The sequence below is a fragment of the Haliaeetus leucocephalus genome, unplaced genomic scaffold (assembly GCF_000737465.1).
Source record: "Haliaeetus leucocephalus isolate CR32 unplaced genomic scaffold, Haliaeetus_leucocephalus-4.0 Scaffold450, whole genome shotgun sequence".
Classification (NCBI taxonomy): domain Eukaryota; kingdom Metazoa; phylum Chordata; class Aves; order Accipitriformes; family Accipitridae; genus Haliaeetus; species Haliaeetus leucocephalus.
The window spans coordinates 10,422,875-10,443,319 of NW_010972886.1; the positions used below are offsets into that span (position 1 = coordinate 10,422,875).

Consider the following 20,445-nt stretch of genomic DNA (forward strand, 5'->3'; position numbering starts at 1 on the left):
GAGGCACAAACTGGTTTTAGATGCCGGAGATCCTTGTTCACACGGAGGCATCCCAGGGAGTGGGGGGCATCAGTTCCTGACTGAGGTTGCACATCTTCACCTCATCCTCGAATGAGGGTTGGTTTCTAACAGCGTTATCGGTTGTAATTTCCACTGTGTTTCTCCTCAAGATTTCAGAAAATAAATCTGGGTTCAAAATGCAGTGGATTTATATTTCTCCACCACGAGAGCTTGCTGACTGGAAGATTGTACAAACACATCTGTGGCTCCCAAAGATCTGCATTTTACAGACTCACATTTTGATAAATAGTAAAACGGAAGTCAGTATCTGCATTGAAAGTATTGGCGTTCCTAGCCAGAGACCTCTTTCGTCTACTTTCTGTTCACAATCTCGTCTGAAGCTTATTGTAACTAAAGTCTGCAGCCTATCCCCTCCAAGGCAGATTAAGATAGGATCACTAGAATCCTTCAGTGTGGTTGAAGAGGGCCTGTTCTCAAATATAGGTTATGCAGGAGTGTATGTGACTGATTAAGTTGTGGCTCGTTGCCTGAAGGGAATGTGCTGAGCTGGCTTACTCAGCATCAGGGTTTCTAGAGGAAAACAGGTCCAACTGAAGAAGGACAAGGTCAAGGTTGGGGAAACTGGAATTGTGTATTCGTAGGGGGAATAGGACTAGAAGGTCTTAACTAGCTTCAGTGCACTTCTCTGTGCCTTCAATACAATTTAAAATATTGCAAAAGTGAGCGTCCTTTTAATAAATTGGTTTATATCTAAGTGCCATACTATGTCTGTTCTAATTAAATCAGTATGAACTGCAAATGAGAGTCTTTCTCCCAGTTAGAAGCATATCTAAAGATCTTCACATGGAGTAGTTACATGTTTACATCTTGTCATCTCCTTTTCCTCCAGGAGATTTAGAGGTTTAGATTTTCAGTTTCAACCAAAAAAGGCTGCAAAAGCAAGACTTTTTTTTTTTTACAGCAGAGTATTTATAAAAGCAGAAAATACAGGGATTCTTTAAGAGCCTTTCAGCTGTATGTGGGACACACATAGAGACAGTAGAACCACTGGTGTAGGGAATAGTATCCCTACTGTCTGCTACTATTTTAGTGTAGTAATATAATGTTTCACTGAATTTTCATAACCGTTTCTTATTTTCAAAAAACCACAGTCTTAAATATTTTATCTTGTTCATTTTTACTAGTACAACGACAGAATTTTGCACTGTAAGTAGAAGGGAATTTAGGAGAGGTTTTGGGGTTTTTTTTTCCAAAAATTCAGAAATGCAACAGTCTGAAGAATAGCAGGGAAATAGCAAGACCTGCACTCCTAAATAAAATAATACTTTGCACTTCCAGTGCGCCAAGTGTCTACAAGGACCTCAGAACACTTGACATATGCTTAGTTCATTCTTAACTCAGTATTCACATGTCATAGGTTGGGAAATGGAGAGGGAAGTTGATTGATAGACTAGTTGGTTTACCAAATGTTAGGTAGTGGTTTCTGCCAGAGCCTTATTTCCTAAACCCAATATTTTGTTTCAATTACAAGATCAAGGGAAAATGCAGTGCATGCTGATCAATGTTCAGATTCAGTGAACTCTGTTTGTAGATTGTAACCACATATAGCATTAATGCAGTACAGGTTGTACTCAGAGTATTTCATGATCATACAGTGTGGCGCTCTGTCTCCTTCTAGTGGTTCACATTTATTGTAGATTTGCTACTGGGTCCAAACTACTACAGATCTATACTTCTGTTCAGTTAACTGGAGTTCTTATCCAGAGCGCCATAAGTCTTGGAATTTCTTGAGGCAGTTCATTCAGAGGATTACTAGGTATACAAGCATTCGTTTTCTGCTTAAAATGGCTGTGTTGCTTGTTTGGTTTTCAAGAGCAGAGAGTGAGGAGTTAAGGATTTATATTTATCCCAGCCAAAATATGACTGAGATACAGCTCATATAATCCAATTATTTTATGCTGGTGCCACTCTGAAAATATATTATGATTTTATATATGGATATTTACAAAAAAATCTATCCAAGAAAAGCTATACTATATATCCAGTACTTAATGGAAGCCATTCCATTTGAGAGGCCTGTGAATGATTATTGATCTCTCTCTATCATTGCCAAAACAACAGAAAACAATCCTGAGGCAGTGTTCTTTGCAGAGCAGACTTGGAGACCAAATCCTGTAGTCTTGACCTCAATGGAAACATTATACTTACAGCCTGGGTCATGGAAAGCACCACAGCCTGACATACAGACCAGCTGTGGCAGAACTCCCAGAAACAATGCCACTGAAAAAGGTTTTGGAGATGCTCATATAGAAGACAAGACAAAAAAACAGCCTGAATTCTTCTGTTCTGCATCTGGTGTGAATACAGAGAAGGATGCCAGAAGCTACTTGTAACAAAAGGGTTAATGAATCATTGGCAGGATAAAAACACATATGCTAAAATCAGACCAAAAGCAAAAGGTGGTTGTAATAGGCATCTACAGTCATCTTAAGGGAGAAAATAAAGCAATAGAATTGCTTTGTCTGCAAGTCCAGCTTCTTCTGACACTAAACACTCTTTTTGGCCTTTTAATGTGAGTCTTAATGAGAGCAGCAGAAATACTTCATTAAATAATTCAACCTTTCTAAGTAGATACTTTTATCAGGTGTCCACCGTAAGCCCTTTTTAGCTATTACCGGAAAGCCCATACATCCAAACACAGAGAATATTCCCTTTTATTCTGTCAGTATCTGTATTAAACCTCTAGAGATTCAGCAACCATGCTGAAAATGCTAAACCAATGCAGACTTAAATGAGATTAAGTCAGTGAGAGTACAGCAACACTGTGTTGAAACTAAACTGAGAAATTTTGTGTTACCTCTGGTCAGTCTGTAGCTTGCGATTAAAATGTGTGTGTCTAAACTTGTGCAACATCACATTTAAACTATTTCAAGAGTGAGTTAGTCTGTACCTGTGTTACCTGAGCTGCAGACCATTTCATGACAGTTCCTGGCCTAGCATGTTTAAAGTCAAGTTATGGCCAAAGTCATTAAAAAGCAGAGTATGAGGTGGTACCTTTTGAAATCTCAGGTCAGAATGAGCAGACTAGTTTGGGAGATGTTAGTATGTGTAGTACACTTGTGTCTGAAGGGCCTCAGCCATGTTGGGCATTTCTGGGATAGGCATTTTGTGATTGTGAGGCCTGTTTCTTTGCAATATAATCTAATGAATTTGTAATCTAATTTATGGGCAGACCAGCAAGTTACCAGAAGAGGGTGTAGCAGGAGTAAGCTGAAGCATGAACACCCATCTGCTCGCCAGTACCTACCTACATGCACTTGCCACTCAGTGGAAGAGGGGTGAGTACCTGATGCTTCCTCTGGCATATCAGAAGATAAATACTTGCAAAAGGACAGTTACAGACAGTGCCTGACTCAGTGGCATGTTTATGGTAACTTACATCTCTGCCTGTATTCTGCAGAGACCAGATATATACAGGGAGCAGGGAGGCATGGCAGGAATAGAGAGTTTACAGTGATATATTACAAGGTGGATGGTGAATCCAGGAAGAGAGCCCAAGATATCTGGCTGCCAGGTTTGTGGCCCAGCCACTAGATAGGGTAAGAAGGGGAATATAGTCTTGAGGTTAACTGACAGGGATGTCTCACATCTTCAGGAACTAAAAAAACTGTAGCAGTGACACTTAGTACAGTGGAAAAGAAGTGTAACCTCCAAAATTTTCCATGTTGTGATACAGTTTGATGGAGTTGGCGACAGCGTATGTGGCAGCCTAAGCCCAGGTGAACTTAGACTCACCTTTCACTTAAAATGCTCTGGAAATGTCTTTTTTTCTGCACTCAAATTAAATTAGAATGACTCTAAACCCACTAAGCACAGACTCTTTTCCCTTTTGAAAACATAACATTTCTAATCAAAATACAGACATAAAAGTACATGGAAAGAAGGAAACTGAGCTTGATGTAGCTTTGTTTTAGGGAGGAAAAATAATATAATTCAATAAGACTAGCTTAAACCCTCTGATTAAAGCTTTTATAACATAACAGATAGGAAGGATGAGATCTACCCTGAGATAAAAATAGTTAGTACAGATCAAAAGAGCTTGTGTTCATGCCAGCTAGATTAAGTGACAGGATGTGGTGAAGTGCTGGGTACCGTATCTGGTTACTTTACATACAAAACTTTATTAGCTGAATGTAGATGTATCTATTTGGTTATATGCATTTATATATGGAAACTGTAGAAATAAATTGAAAGCAATCTACCATGTGTAGAGTATTTGTTCTGATACTGTTCTAAGATTGCATTTCTTCCAATTAGTATGTAAAGCTATAATTTTTTTATAGCTGTCTCTCTCACTAAGAGTGTGGAAGTAAATTGTATTAGAAATTGAGGTTTATTTTTAAATGCATTAGCATTCCACCATTCTCACTTGTTAGCTTCTGTGCATAAATTCAATAGAACCATATATTTCATACTCCAGCTTCATTTTAGCAGGAAGCCTAGGACAACTTCAGGATTAAATTAAACTTAGGACACAAATTGCAGTCATCATTTTAAAGGTGTTTTTTGTATTTGTTTATCTGCACATGGCCCCTGAAGAGGAAGGATACAGGACTGGAAGACTCTTTGGTCTAACCCCGTGTGGCTGCTCTTATGTTTCTCATATACTCTGCAACAGCAGGATGTGGGAGGACAGGAATGTGAATGTCAGGAAGGGAAAACACTGCTGGATATGAAGATGCCACAGGCCTGTGCCACTGCACACTTCTGCAAGGCAGCAGAAAGGGTCTGTCCCCCGCAGCTGCCAAACAGGCCGCAAAGTCAGAAAGAAACACAAAGGAGAGATTCTGTCATCTCTGCAGGAAGATTGATGACTCAGAAAATGAAAGGTTTAGCATGGGATGCAACTGAACTGAACAGATTTCATTAGCTGCACCTACATTTTATTGTTACTTTTCATTGTTGCTGCAGCAGTGCCTAGAAACCTGAGCCTCACAGTACTCCAAGCTGGAAATACTCATGAGAAGACTGTCTCTGTCTGAGAAATGTTATACAATAAGCAAAAGACAACAGATGAAGACAGCAGGAGGAAAAAACCTTTAGTACGCAGAAGACATTGCTAGTGTTGGATTATTTCTGGCAGACAGATGCAGGACAGGCTGGAGCAACATCCCAGCATAACCAGAGCCAGAAACAGCTACAACTGCAATAGAAGAAGTGCACGGTTTCATTATGATCTGTGGCATGGAAGGGCGTGAGAGGCTGAAGCTCCCTTAGCCCTCTCAGCAAATCCACAAATACGAACTTAAGGCTTTGTGCCACATGTAGTCATTCACACCTGTGCTGAGTGAGGATAAAGTAGCATTTCTGTGCTGATGGAAGTGTTTGCACAAAAAGATTAGGTCCTCAATATTTTCTGAGACAGAAATATTGCCAGTGGTGGGTTTTAATGTAAGCAGCCCCTTCCTGTAAGAGAAGGAACTGGAAGCAGCTGGGACTTGGAGACTTAACCAGTAATTTACTTGAAAGAAAGAGTAGTTTCAACTGCAAGACTGTAACAGTCAGTCTAACAGTGTGCAACTGATACAATGCAATCTGGTTAACAGGCTGAGCTACTATTTCTGAATCACTGCCACACAAAAAGGTCCCATCAGGTCTCAATTGCTGTACAGCTCTGCAGGCCTTACTGCTATTCTGCAACCCACACATCCACTAGCTTCAGAGAATGTCTTAAATTTTTCACAACCTTAAAATCCCAAGCAACCTAGGAGAGCTTGCCTGTGCTTGTTTTATTTATGTTGCTGATGGGCTTTTCATAGTGACAAAAAAAAGACTTCGCCGCCATGCTTAACAAGGTCAGGACGTAATGTTCTCATCAGGAAATACCCTGAGAGGCTGGCAACCTTGGGCGGCCTCCTCTTGCACATTGATAAGACAGGAAGAAGACATTGGTCTGGAAAGGGAACACCAGCAGCATTCTGCACAGGCTGTTTTTACTGCTAAGCTCAATAGAAGAGGGAACTTACAGGTGCCTCCGCATGGTTGTGCAGCTCAGCACTCTCTGCACATCCCCAGACATGGAGACAGTGACTAAAGATTTACTAACATTGTGGAGGCAAGGGAGTACAGTCAGGAGGGAAGATCTCCTGGAAGTAGAGAAAACTGGAGCAGACGCAGCTGTCCCTGAGGCTGTAGCTGGACTACTAGGCTAAACAGCAACAGGCTTGTTCTCTGGCTTAGAGACCAATTGGCATAGCTTGTGACCGTACTGTTAAATTGAGCTAGTCTCCAAAGCAGGGCTGCCACACACAGGCTGCCTGTTGGGAACAACCCCTGCTCATGCTATGGTCCTGAATTGCACAAGCACATTATTGGGCCAGTTGCTAGTTAAATTCTCTACCTGGCCCCCACGAGTGGCGCAGGAGGATGGGGAATGGGGGTTACTATCAGTTCATCACATGTTATCTTCCTCCTCAGGGAGAGGACTCCTCACTCTTCCCCTGCTCCAGCATGGGGGCCCCCCCACAGGAGACAGTCCTCCACAAACTTCTCCAACGTGAGTCCTTCCCACAGGCTGCAGTTCTTCACAAACTGCTCAAGCGCGGGTCCCTTCCATGGGCTGCAGTCCTTCAGGCACAGACTGCTCCGGCATGGGCCCCCCACGGGGTCACAAGTCCTGCCAGAAAACCTGCTCCAGCGTGGGCTCTTCTCTCCATGGGTCCTGCCAGGAGCCTGTTCCAGCGTGGGTTTCCCACGGGGTCACAGCCTCCTTCAGGCACCTGCTCCAGCATGGGGTCCTCCATGGGCTGCAGGGGGACAGTCTGCCTCACTGTGTGTCACAACCCGACCCGGGCTGGACAGACCAGGGAGTCCCTGTTTAATTTGAAATTCCCTCAGGCTAAATTAAGGTGAAACGACACCATAACGATCAGTTAAAGATTTTATTCATGACAGAAGCTAACTGAACTGGGGAGGCATGATAGTAGGTGGCAGGGTTTCTCACAACAGGAATTGGCATAAGACTACTTCTGTAAACCATGTAACCCAGGGTAACCATATACATCAATTCAGGGAATAAGGAGATCCCTCCCATTGAGTCACAAAGTTCAGAGCAGACCTCCTTGCTTTCTAGACTCCTTCTCAGAGAAGGGCCCAGGGGTGGCTGGATCCACTCTTAGTCCCAGACTTCGTTAATGGTTTTATGTCTTAAAGGGATGAGGTGTAGGGATTATGGAAAAGGAAAGAGAGAAGAAGACAGAGAGAGAAAAAGGAAGAGAGAAAGATTTCACCGGTCCTGGGTCCAGCGTTGGTTCAGTCAGCCGAGGGGTCCAGTTCCAGTGGGCTTGCACACCTGGAGCTTCCGTTTGTGTCCTTTTATCATCCTTGCCCCTCCTTCGGGCAGGCACTCAAACTTATTAGGCTAATGAGTAGTTTGTGAGCCTCTGGGCTTGGGGGTCGTTTGTGGATTAACTTCTCCTTCCCTGCAGACATGGCCATTGTTTGGTCTTTGTATCAGAACAGGGAGCTGGGCACCCTCCAGCACCGCCTCCCCTTCCTGTTGCTGATGTCTGAGCTGATAGGCTTTTCACCTCTGTTCCTTGCTGTGCAGGGTTTGTCTTTAAGCAGAACTTGCCCCACCACAATGTTTGAGACATTAACTCTTTCAGACTCTCACACCATGGTCTTCCCCACAGGCTGCAGGGGAATCTCTGTTCTGGCACCTGGAGCACCTCTTCCCCCTCCTTCACTGACCTGGGTGTCTGCACGGTTGTTTCTCTTACATATTCTCACTCCTCTCTCTGGCTGCAGCAACTTTTTTTTCCCTTCTTAAATCTGTTATCCCAGAGATGCTTCCACTGTTGCTGATTGGCTTGGCCTTGGCCAGCCGGCTGGCATTGGCTCTATCGGACGTAGGGGAAGCTTCTAGCAGCTTCTCACAGAAGCCACCCCTGTAGTCCCCCCTGCTACCAAAACCTTGCCACACAAACCCAATACAGACAACTTTATGACAGTGATGAATATGCAGGCCATAAGTTCGCAGCTTCTTACTTATAAATCAGTCAGCTTAGCTAAACAATCCCTACTTGCTATCGAATATATTTGATGGCAATAATTTAGGGAAGATGAAATGAACTGTATTGGCAAGCTGTATCTGCTGCGTTATCCTCAAGTTATCACTGGAGGACAGATGTCTTTTTTCCATGCAATTCCCTGCCTTCCTTTTGTGCACCAGTTCTGTGATGTCCCTAACAGCATCAGTGGTTGTGAAGGGGGAAGGGCACGTGCACTTCTAAACGTTGGTATATGCTGTGCACCTCACAGGTTTGCCATTTATTCCCTGCTTCAACTCTGCCCTTCAGAGTTATAGTTGCTATTTTGGATGGTACAAGCAGTAAGTAATTATAAACTAATACAGTTCACACATGAGCCATTCTAACTTCATTGGGTAAATTCTCAAAACACTGGCATGCTACTTAACTTTTTCCTCAGTCCTTTCTTCTGTCGTGGCTCTTTTGTTGCCAATTCTGGTTTTGAATACCCTCTATACTGCAGCTGAACTTTGGAAAATCAGAGACAATAGCTGATGTTTCACACACCTTGACAGCACACTGTATTGTAGCCTCTCATACAGAGCTATAACTTGCCTTACTTTGCTTAAAATTCAATCCAAGTCATGGCTAAGCTGTAAATAATTTTGTGTGTGTGTGATGAAAACTATATACTGTAGGCCAAATATAGGCTACCTGCACAGTAACCTTGGAGGGCTGTAATTGCCAAGGACCTGTACAAACAATTTAAGTCAAAGTAACTATATTGGTGTGAAACAAAAAACCTTGATTTGTAATAGCTGGGGATTTGGGCAATACCTGGTTAACAAAACAAAACAAGTGTGCAACACGTACCTATATTCTGGCTGCAGTCATGCCCATAAAGATTTTTCTCTTCCATGAGCATACAGGGATGGTTTGCACAGGAAACAAGCAATAGCTGCCAAGCAGATATACTTGTTAAATGTGGTCACCTGAGGTAGAGCCATGAAACTCGGTAGCACATTTCCATTTCCTGGCCCTGGGTGAGGCAGGGTTTTTTTCTGGAGTGCTCCTCGGTGCTGCATCAGAGAGGATTTGGCCCTCTGCATTTCATCTCTGATGTATTATGATTTTATTTAGAACACATTTTAGTTCTTCAGCTTCCAGGCTGCAGAGGCAAGGTGCCAGTCTTCAGCAAGAGGAGGAAGGACTATAAATAGAGCAGGCTAGACTGCCACAGGCAGCTTTTGGTCTGCTTAAGTTTCTTGTTTAGCCTGGGAGAAGCAGAAATCCAATCTGCTGAGGAGATCCAGCATAGTACAGGCAACGTAGCAACAGCTCTTCTCTCCAGCCAGTAACTGTCTTTCATTTTCTAAGTACACAGCTACAGCCACTTACCTTTCCTGAACAAAGACAGCACTACCCTTCATCTGTGCTTCCCTCCAGCTCTCTTAGCTTTTTGCAAACTCTTGCCACGCAACCTGTCATGTATTTTCGTGAAACCAGCTACTCATGAGGAAAATGCATTCCTTCATTTTCAAAACAACAAATAAAATGAATCCCAAAATTAAATACCCAGAAGTAGCACACATTTCATCTTTTTGAGGCCCATGGAGCTTTAAGAAGTGTTGTTTATTAGTTCTTGCTCAAATTTGTATCACCATCATGTAGGCTCACTAGGAGCTGTCCCTGGAGTTCGTATAAGGAAGGGACATTTTTGCTGCAGGCCAAGTACATAATAAAAATACCACCAAGAGCCCCGTCCTGCATTCAAGAGTTCTTTGCTTTCCCTCACAGATACCTATACCGAGAGCTTTTTCTTCCCTTACTCTGTGCTTGACTCAGAGTTACCATTAAAGAGAGAAACATATTTCCACAAACTTCCACTGCCTAGCATACCTTTCACTGAGTATATTTTATTTACAGCACAAAGCTAATGGGGGCCATCTCTGAACAGTGCATTTTAGACTCAAAGCACTTGAATTGATTCTTTTAATTCCACACCCCCAGCTTTTTAAAGCAAGCTGCAGCCAAGATTGCACAGCAGTAGTTCCCCCTATTCCCTCCTGCTGGGAGGCACCCTAAGAGGGACAACATTTAAAATAATTTCAGAATATGCTCTTAGCATTACGCTATGCACACAAGCAGATGGGATTACCGATGTCAAAAAAAAATCATATACTAAATATTACACTTGAAAGCAAACCATCAAGTCTTAAGGAAGACAGCTGGATCTCATAAAACTTTGCCTTCCACAAAATATTTAGCCTACTTCCCTCGGAAGAGCACTTGCGGACTTATGTACATCTAACATGCTACACAACCTGCCATTTGCTTGCCAAGCCAAAGTGAAACCTGCACATACACCTGCACCAGAGGTTAGCACATCACGTTTTTGACAGATGGACAGATCTCATTAGCCCTTACTCAGGGATCTTGAAATTCTGGGCTCAAGCCTTAGCAGCTTTGGTGCTGGCCCACAGCACCAGGACCTACCTCACTAGGGCATCCCCATGGTTCTGGCCACACTGGGGCACCTTCCCAGCGCCAAGCCACTGAGCAGATGCCTCCTTCACAGAGGGACAGATTCTCACTGGTCAAACCTAGGGGATCCTTTTCTGGAAGTAAGCTTTTGTTACAGTTTCAGATACCTCCCAGTTTACTGTTGGTTACTGTGCTTTCATCCCTGCTGGCCCTTGCTAAACCTGTGATAAGAGACTAAATGTGAAGGCAGGCAAGCATCAGTGACCTACTAAAACCATGGACTTCCACAGACACATTGAGTTTATGGTCTATTGCAATTTTCCTGCTGGCCCCCTCTGCTACACAGGCATTAATGATTTCTCTGTTCCATAAGGTTTAATAGCCTGTGAGCCTTTTCTACCCACAGGTGTCTGCTCTCTTTTTCCTCAGCTGGTTTAATCAATTAAAATACCCAGGAGTTAATAAGGACAATTTTATCTCACTTGTATTTAGCTGGAATCTTAGATCAGAGAAAAAGTCCAAAGTCTCTCAGTCCAAAGCTTGTCACGTCATGCTCTCCAAAACAGAGCTGACTGACAATGCACAGGCAAATTTGCATCCCACTTCCCTTTTAAGTGTGATTCAGCTATCCCAATGTAACTTTTCTGACACAAGCTGTTATTTGGAGGGACAATGTTTCTAGATTTTGGGAAGCTGGTGAGACACTGTAATTTCTTATTAGAAATAACTCTAACACAGTAGTAGCATAGAAGTATAGCAAGGTCCAGTTTGGATCCATCAGCACATTCAGACCTTTTAGACCTGCCTCACTCTCTAGCATGTGACTTGCTGCAGTAGAGAACTCATCAGTCCCCAGCAAACTGAAGAGACAGATAGCTTTGGTAAAAGTTTCAGAGCTATTTGCCAGCAGTCTGAGGACATCACGTAGTGCCAGGTCTGCATGTTTGCCATCTCTCACTATCTCATCCCAGCCTTAGTGTTGCCCTTCTGCTACAGCTCCTCACCTCTCCTTTCAACCCAGTTTCTCCTTCTACTTTCAGTCGTCTCTGGTTTCCACACTGCTTCCCCCATTTGCCACTTTCCCTACCTTAACCTTCAGTATTTGGCTGTTTCCTCTTCCTCCTGCATCTTGCTTGGATGCCAGTTGGTGGCAGGACCAGCACAGACAAGGCCCTAGCATCTCTCCTTCTGCAGACCAGCCTCTAGTTTTCAGGTGCAGTCCCTGGAAGGTTAGGCTTGATTCGACACAGGTGACTCACCTGCATTTGTCAGATACCAAATCCTCATTTGGAAGTCTGAGGAAACAGAGCTTCTTTGCAAATGGCCACACAGGGGCTTTTTTGTTGTTAACCTGGACAAAGCCAACATTCTCCCATCACATCTGGTTTCAGAAATAGTTAAATACTTTTACATAATACCAGACAAAGCTAATTAGCTTTGTATTTTAGGTATTAACTATTTAGGTAATACCAGACAAAGAGGTGACAAATGAAGTCATTAGAGCTTACTGAAATTCAGAAAGCCCCCACCATACATCCACAAATAGAGGACAGCAACTGGATGTGCCTGCTAAAAAGAACTGACAGCAGCACACACTGGTAAAATCAGAAAAGAAACACACTGGAGATAAGGGGAATTACAAAGAGAAGTTCAGGTGAAACTACAGTAACAAAGCTACTAACTCTGTCACATCGGATTTTGAAGAAATACTGAATCAGTTAAAAAAAAAAAAATAAAGAAGAGACAGTACTTTGACTACCTTATAAAGTTTTTCACGATGGAGGTAAGTTTTAGTGACTTTTGCTGCAAAATGAGTTAAGTTTTATCTAAGTACTGCACACTGTTCTTGTAAATCTATACAAGTACATTCCTCCTCTAAATCTGGATGTTTGAATAATATACTTTGTTCATATTAAGACAACACTGCATATAATTTTATTTGTAGAATACCAAGCTGCAAACAGATATTAAAACAATAGAACATAAAAACTTGTTACGAAACCAAACTCAAATAATAAAACAGTGCATTTTGCTCAATAGTTTAATTTCAATATGATTTCAGTAAAAAGCTTACTCCATTAAACCTGAACATTTCAGCATCCATTATAGTTTCTATAGTGTATTAAAGAATCCTAAGTCACTTTCACAAACATTCTAATTGATATATCCAATAACAAAGTTTCTGTGAGGAAGTATATAGTAGTTTCCATCGCATGAATGCATATGGACAAAACTATATCTAAAAAAGCCAGACCATTTAACAAGTGTGAACAGATTTGCACTGTGATTAAACTGAACACAAACAATTTAAAGTGATTTCTAAAATTACAGATTGCACTAACAAAGGCACCTTCTATTTTAAATGTAGATTCACATTTCTAGAAGGTAAAAGTTTTGTGCACAGGCAACTTCACGTCATTGCGGCACCATCAGTCAAACAACTCGTAACTGCACGTATCTGAACTTTCAATAGAAAGATCTGGTTTCTATTTCTTTAATCCAGTTTTAATAAGGGAGAAATTAAATTAGAAACCGGAGGGCTCTCCCTCCTATATTTACAGACTGCAAACTATACTGCTTTCTCCTCAGAAATCCTAGTTTTCCTGTCAAACTTTGTTAAGCTTCGTAACTATCAACACCCTCACAGTTTGGTCAAAGGCACCACAAACACAGAGTCCCTTTTTGTCAGGGCTCCAGTCTAGGCTAGAAATCGGCTGCGTTGACAGAGTCACATTCTGCAAGAGACTGACAGAACCTGCCACCCCCATCTCAGCTCCTTCAGAATCCTTCTTCGAGCGCTGAGCTGGGTACTCACTGGTGATAAGAAAAGTAAAACAAAAACATGCATTTAGAATTTACTGATGCAAACACATCATTATCCTCTTTATTTTCAAAAGAAGGGTCTCCTCTGTTCTATAGATAAGGCAAATAAATGTCTTAAAAATAATGAATAATCATATCCAGCCATATCCACCCTGCATACTTAGTAAATATTTCATGAAAAAAAAATTAGGCAGGAAGTTTTGAATCTTGACACCTCTCTCCTATAACCCTTCATTTTTTAACTGTTTGGCTTTTGCCACAGGCAAGAAAATTTCATCTCAGCTAGCCCTCTGAAACTTAATGCACCTACTTCACTGCATTTAGGATGATTAAATTATTTTGCTATGTAATGTAAGAAGATGTAAACATAAGAATCTTTAAAAGTCCAGGCTTTCAATATTCTCCTCACACATAACTGCTACCATATCAGAATTTTAAGAAATCCATTTTCTTCCATTTATCACCTTGTTAACCAAGGATATAATTAGATCTTGATTATGTTAAGAAAACTGAAAAGGGCAAAATTCACCTGTGCTGTTGTCACATTCTTTTAGGGATTAATCCAAGATTCCAGGTCAAGTACTGACACTGAAATCACCCTTTCTCCTGCATTTGTAAGCAATGATTTTAACTAAATATTCAGGTTGAAAGCAGAACCCTACTCATAATTTTCAGGAAGATTCTTTCTTAAAACATGAAATGGTTGGTTTCTTATTCCCCCTATTGCAGGCGGGACAGCGATTACTTACTATTTCCAGAGATGAAGGCTCCCAGCTCCTCCACTCGTCATAAATATATCTCTGTTCTGTGGTAGGTGTCGAACCTGCCATATGGTAGATTTTTGTGCCTAATAAAAAAAAATAATCAGCATTGCATAAAAGTCAGTTATGGATGAGGTTCACAAGAAAGGATGCAGAATCTTAAAACGACAATCACTTGTATGAAGAGAACCCAGCCTTCTCATGGTGGCTATTGGAATGTCTGTTCTGAGGTACCTTCCCTTCCTCCAGCCTTGCGGCCTCTGCCACAGGAGCATCCAGTTCCCACACAGGAGAAGCCAAGTCAGGCCTCCAGTGCACCCCTTTCTTTGGCAGGGATAAGGCAGCAGCCCTACCAAGGCTACCACTCACTAGTACTTCAGCTTCTTTGGGACTGGCCATGTGAGTGAGCAAGGTTAAAGAGAGGTAAAGTGGCTGCGTAAGCATGTCTTTTGGAACTGCTCTAGAACTACAGGATTCCCAGACTCTTAGGTGACACAGTCACCACCAGGTTAATTTCACTCTCTGACACCTCTTAAAATCATTACTGGAAGGGAATATACTACAAACACTGTGCAAACAAAACAAACAATCTACAATTCAGATTTAAATCTCAGCCAGGGCACAGCAAGATAACATAGCAACAGAAATCACATAGGGAAAAACCCCAACACACCTACTCTGACTTAATGCATATCTGTCTGCAAGTGTCCAAAAGGAAAAGCTTAAATGCAGTGAATGAAAGATAAGAAATTCTATTTTCATATTTTGATTACTACACTAATTCAGTAAATACTTTCGTGTTATCTCATCAAAGTACTTCCAACATGTTATCTGCTTTGAATGGTGGTATGGAAAATATTAATTAAAGATATTAAGTTGAAACTCAGCTTTTTCTAATTTAGGCAGTCCTGGAGAATTTCAACACAAAAGTTCCTTTTCTCTAATTATCAGATTTTGTTCACCACAAAAAACTCCCAACCCAAAACCAAAAAACTCCACCTGTTTTATAAAGAACTTAAACTAATCAACACAGCGGTCACAGATGGAAGAAAAAAAGGTTATAAGAGTTCTCCATATTTAACAGCCTCCAGACCACTAAGTCTCTCCTATATATCCTTTCACTCACTCTCAATATCCCAATCCAAAAATGTTTGGTTCCGAAGAACAAATAATGGTTTCTGTGTCTCATATGAGATCTGGTGACTGCAGGCTGAAAAGTGTTTGCAGAGAGCTCACTTTGTTTTGGGCTATATTTAAGATTCAGATCTGCATGCTTATCACAATTTAATATGGCCTCCAATAAACATGACTCCCAGACTAGGGGCACAGCTGAGCGCACAGAGGTGCAACTGCAGCAGAACCCAAAGACCAGAGAAGCCCAACATCAGGTTATAAAAGGGAGGAAACCTGGATGAGTGCTGGCAGCTGGATACACAGGGGCTCTTTCACTGCTTGCACCTGGAGCCACACCAGCCACGCCACCACACAGCTTTGTGCCCCAGTAACCTGGGCACCTATTACCTATCCAAGACAATAGTTTTAGACCTGTAGTACTTTGGCAGCCTATATTCAAAAAGTTTGTCTCTTAAGAAATTCTCTGTCTCCCCATACCTTCTCTGAAACAGAAGCAAAACCTTTGGTTGGATGCTGAGTTCTCATATCGAAAACATGAAATTTTCCCTCAAGCGATGTGGCCACTAGCTTGTTCATATTTACATCTTTTCTGTCAAACTCCAGACTGCAAACCTGGAAATATAAAAAAAAAAAAAACAAAAACAAAAAAAAAACCATTCAGCCTTGAAATTTAGCCACTGCTAAAAAAATGGGGGATTGTGATTTGTGTATATATATTAATCATTGGTTATTTTTACAATGACACCACCACCAATTTGGAAATAACAAAGTCATCTGAAAACATGAATCTACTGAAAAATACCCCATGCTATTCAGACCAAGAATTTGAGGGGTACAATTCCTTGGTACAATCTCAGCAGAAATGTCTTCTGGGTAAATTTCAGGTAGGCAGTCTTTTTAATTTTTCCATCCTACATAGGAGCTGGAATGAAAAATACTTTTATGGTTTTCTTACCCCATTCTTAATGTTGGTCTCCCATCGTAGTGACATGGTTTTTAAGTCAAACAATTTAATGTCACCGTTGTCATATCCAGCACATACAACGCGTTCCTCTTGATTGTAAGCATTGCCTGGACACAGAGAAAGAATTAAACAGAACACAGAAACCCTCTTTACTCTGTAAATTTCAGACCTCCTAAGCCTGCAATTTCAACTTACATTTATGCCAGAAAAATAATATTACTATTGGGATATTAAGATTTAATGAACAATCTGGTTTTCAAACCTGAAAGGTATAGAAAATATAGCTTGAAAACTGGCAGTCTGTTTCTTTTAAAAATATGAACAAAATTCTTATTCCCCCTGCCAAGTATTGCCTAAACTGCACAGACTTCAGTACTGCACACTGTTCCTGTAAACCTATACAAATACATTCCTTCTCTAAATCTTCATCTGCTATAAACCACGCTTCCCAGACAGCACCACGGCACCGGAGCAGAAAGCGGTTCAGCAGTTCCTTAACCAGCCTCTCAAGCACGAAACGTTAGTGGGACAAGAAGACTCTTCTGCAGACACAGACTCGTAGGGAGACCCTGGGTGTTACCATGGCCATCACTAGACAGATGCAGAAGCCTGCCTCCAAAAACTCAGCTGACAGGATCAGGGAAGCACATCAGTGTCTGAAAGAAGTTAGCTCAGGGCATGTAGTTCAAGATGAACCTGGCCTTGGCTCAAGCTTCAGTAACTCAGAAGAAAATTGAAGAAAATATGAGGCCATTTTTTTCTCCATTTGTCAAAGCAGAAGACAAAGATATGAATAGCAATGAGCATTACAGTTGCACCTTCTTGCCAGGAAACGTCATCTCCTTACTATCAATTTTGTTATTATAATCCATGCACTTATTAGCAGTTTGTAAAACTTACTCCCTGACTCTGGAGGCAAAAATGGAGCTAATCCAGAAATACCAGCTTGTGTAGAACACAAGCAGCTTGTTCTCTCCAAAAGAAAAATGCAGAGCACACATCAAGCATTGCTTTTGTCTTTAATTAGCTCTTAGCTTCAAGGATCTTCTCTTAAATTAATGCCTTAATGCTTGATAGTTGGAACTACACTGCAACAGCAATTGGTTCCCTGTGCACTACAACATTTACACTCCTTCAGGACAATGCAGCTGGATATACTGTTTTTACATTCCTAGGCATAGATATAAAGCTTGCACAACTTATCTATGCAATCATAGAACCACAGAATCATGTAGTTTGGAAAAGACCTTTAAGATCAGAGTCCAACCGCAAATGATGACCAAAGGTGATAAAAGAATGAGTCCAAAACCCAACTATCACAAAATCAGCTTCTTTTGGAGGGGAAAAAAAAAAAAAATTAAAACCACATAAATTTGACAACATTGAAAAGCAAAACCTGCTACTTATGCGTCCATACAAAATAAACTATTCCACAACATCCTGAAATACTTCGAGAATTGTCAAAGCACAATCATATTAGAGGGCGGAATGGATATAATCTGATAGATTACCAAATGTTACCGTCCAGCAGTCTCTTTTGCTCTCCCCCTGTACAGGTTCCATATTAGCAACAGGAGTATCTTTCTGTCTCGGGTCCCATACTTTCACAGTTCCTGTGAAAGAAGGACAATGGATTTTGTATTATGGATATTCTGTCACGTTGTGTTCCATCTTCCCAGGGAAGGCCTTTGCTTTTCAGCCTGATATTCAAAACACAGGAGCATCTCTTTCAATTCCAGAAAGCCAGACTGTGTTTAGTGGGTAGAAAAAAAAAAAAAACCAACCAGAAATAAAGTGAAAGTATTTGTCAAGGATGTATTTTCTCTAGCTGATATTTTGCATTTATGCTGCTTTGTATTCCTTCTGTCCCATGCTCAGTGACAACAGTATCTTTTGCTTATCTGCAACTTCTAAAAGAATTAGAGAAAATTTGTTCCAAGCAAGATTCAAAAGACAGCATACGAAGACAGCAACAGATTCGTAACAAGTTCAGATGGCAGACTACGCCCTGCCATCAAAGCTTGCAGACTACTTTCTCAGAGTAACTGAAAAGACTTTCAAAGTTCACTAACTCACCATCTCGACTGCCAGTCACAATTTCTGGTGCACCTTCCCCAATTCCTAAGCCACCTACACCATCTATACTGTTTATGATTTCCTTATGACCTTTCACAGAATACACTGGTATTTCAGGAACTTCTAAATTCCTAGGTGAGAGAGAAAAGAACAGATAACATGGCATTTTCCTTGATGCTCAGGATTTGTATAAAAGTGACAGGAAACATGAGCACAAATTACATAAACTGAGATTAACAGTGGGAACAAAACATGGATATCACCATTAAGAACCACAAGTCTTTGTTCAATTCCTTCTTTGCCTACTGCTTTAGACTGGTCTGGAAGTTTCTGCTCAGTTCTGGACTTCCCTGTTTGTAAAGGCAGTTGTGGGATTCCCAACAGCAACCCTTAAGAACTAGGTTTTACGTTGGGCTCAAAATGAATCGTGCTACAGATCAAAATACTCCAATTAGCTTTACTTTCAGTAAGTATATAAAATGACCTTATTCAGCGATCCCCACCTAGCTCTGACTACTGCTCTTGAACGTCACATGAAAGCTGCATCCAACTGTGGGTTTCATGGTTCTTCCCCACTGATTCCCATCCTTTGAGAATCCTTCAGAATTTTATTTTAAATTTCAACTAGTGACTAATCCATGTCATTCTTGCTATTCCAACAAAATAGAACCAATAGTTCCTTAGCAAGGGAAATGCAATAATAACAACAACAAACACCACCAACAACAACCCCTTTTTGACCCTGTAACTTTATTTGATAATCAATTTGCCAATACAAATTAATTATACAAATAATTCAGGGACGTGAAAAAACATTTGAGACTTCAAGGTTAAAAATATGTATTTAATCTAGACATCAAATTTAGGTTTAACACAACTTCTGACTTGTACTCATGCGTCCATTCAAAAGCCTCTGAAAAAGAAGAGGACCTAGCAGAACTTTAACAGGTTTTTGTAGCTGCACACAGAATGCAAGCAAAACAGCACCGAATTAAACCACCGTGCAGAATTCATGTTGTTTTTACAAAACAGGCATGGTCCAAATACAGTAGCCAGCGAAGCTTATGACTGGGTCCCAATCATATGCGGCACAGAGAGCATCTCATACAAAAGCCAGCCACATACAGAAACATCAGTTCAACAGACACGTACGACATCAAATGAAAAAGCTACGAGAGAATATGCACACTTACCATATGTTAAGGTTTCCACCAAAATCTCCGGTAGCTAAGTATCTTTGCTGCAGAGATGTAGCACCAAAAGTTCCACATTTTATAGGTTTAGCCTTTTCAATCTTTTAAAAAAAGGATACATTCTGTGTCAGCACACGGAAAAAACCAACACAACCACGGACCGTGGCAGCAGTTTCTTGAGAGTCCACGGGTGGCAGGTTTCAGTGAAATATACATAAGACATTTGGCATAAAATACAAGCAAAATGCTATCAAAGGCATATTACACTTTGTAATATGTAATTTTGTGCACAGAAAAGCAGAGACTTTGGTTTAATGGTCTTAAACCTCTCACCTTCAGGTTGCTAATGATACTCAGAGGCTGCTGTTTCTACTGATTTGGAAAGATAACACAGAGGGAATCCCAGCTCTTCCCAGAGCCCTGCTGGCACGCCGGGAAAGGGAGAATTAAGCCCTTCTTTCAGTTAATCTGTAGCAGTATTGTGCGTGCACCCTCAGCGCCTCTTCCCTCCTGAGCTATGAGTTTATTCGCTGGTGGCCCTGGGGGTCTTTATGCACCCGAGGGGCTGTCACCCCTAGAAATCGGCAAATCCTCAAAGGTCAGTTTGAGTTTTAAGAACAAAAAAAAAAAAAAAGCACATCCCCCCCCCTAAACCAAACAACACAACCGGGGCGCGGGGCCTCCGGCGTTCCCTGTAACGCGACCCGTGACAACAAGCCAACGAGCACACGCCAGACTAGCGCGAGTAAACGGAGCGACGCAAATTTAACGGGCGAACCGGGCACCCCATGTCATGGCTTTCGTCTCCTTTTCCTCCCCGCCATCGAGTCCCGCTGGCCGCGGGCAGGCGCCTGGCTCTCCCTCCCCGAGCGGGATCCGAGCCGGGGCTGCGGCCCCCGGGCAGGGCCTAGCGGCTCTCGTCCCCGCGGAGGGATCAGGACACGCTTGGGCCCAGGCGG

At 41.7% G+C, this 20,445-nt stretch overlaps 1 protein-coding gene across 2 annotated transcripts; it reads right to left on the minus strand.

Annotated features, from left to right (window-relative positions):
* Nucleotides 1-12,441: 12,441 nt before the first annotated feature.
* Nucleotides 12,442-20,098, minus strand: WDR92 (WD repeat domain 92). Of its 2 annotated transcripts, none has more exons than XM_010574772.1 (6): nucleotides 18,294-20,098; nucleotides 17,729-17,830; nucleotides 16,209-16,324; nucleotides 15,731-15,865; nucleotides 14,108-14,205; nucleotides 12,442-13,349 (listed from the first exon to the last, which is right to left on the minus strand). In XM_010574772.1, exons 1-6 carry the CDS (start codon nucleotides 18,457-18,459, stop codon nucleotides 13,142-13,144), a joined length of 825 nt encoding a protein of 274 aa, XP_010573074.1. In that variant the 5' UTR covers nucleotides 18,460-20,098; the 3' UTR covers nucleotides 12,442-13,141. The 2 variants fall into 2 exon arrangements, with proteins under 2 accessions (XP_010573074.1, XP_010573075.1); XM_010574773.1 differs by having other exon boundaries at nucleotides 12,576-13,349; nucleotides 19,487-20,098.
* Between the last annotated feature and the right edge of the window lie 347 nt (nucleotides 20,099-20,445).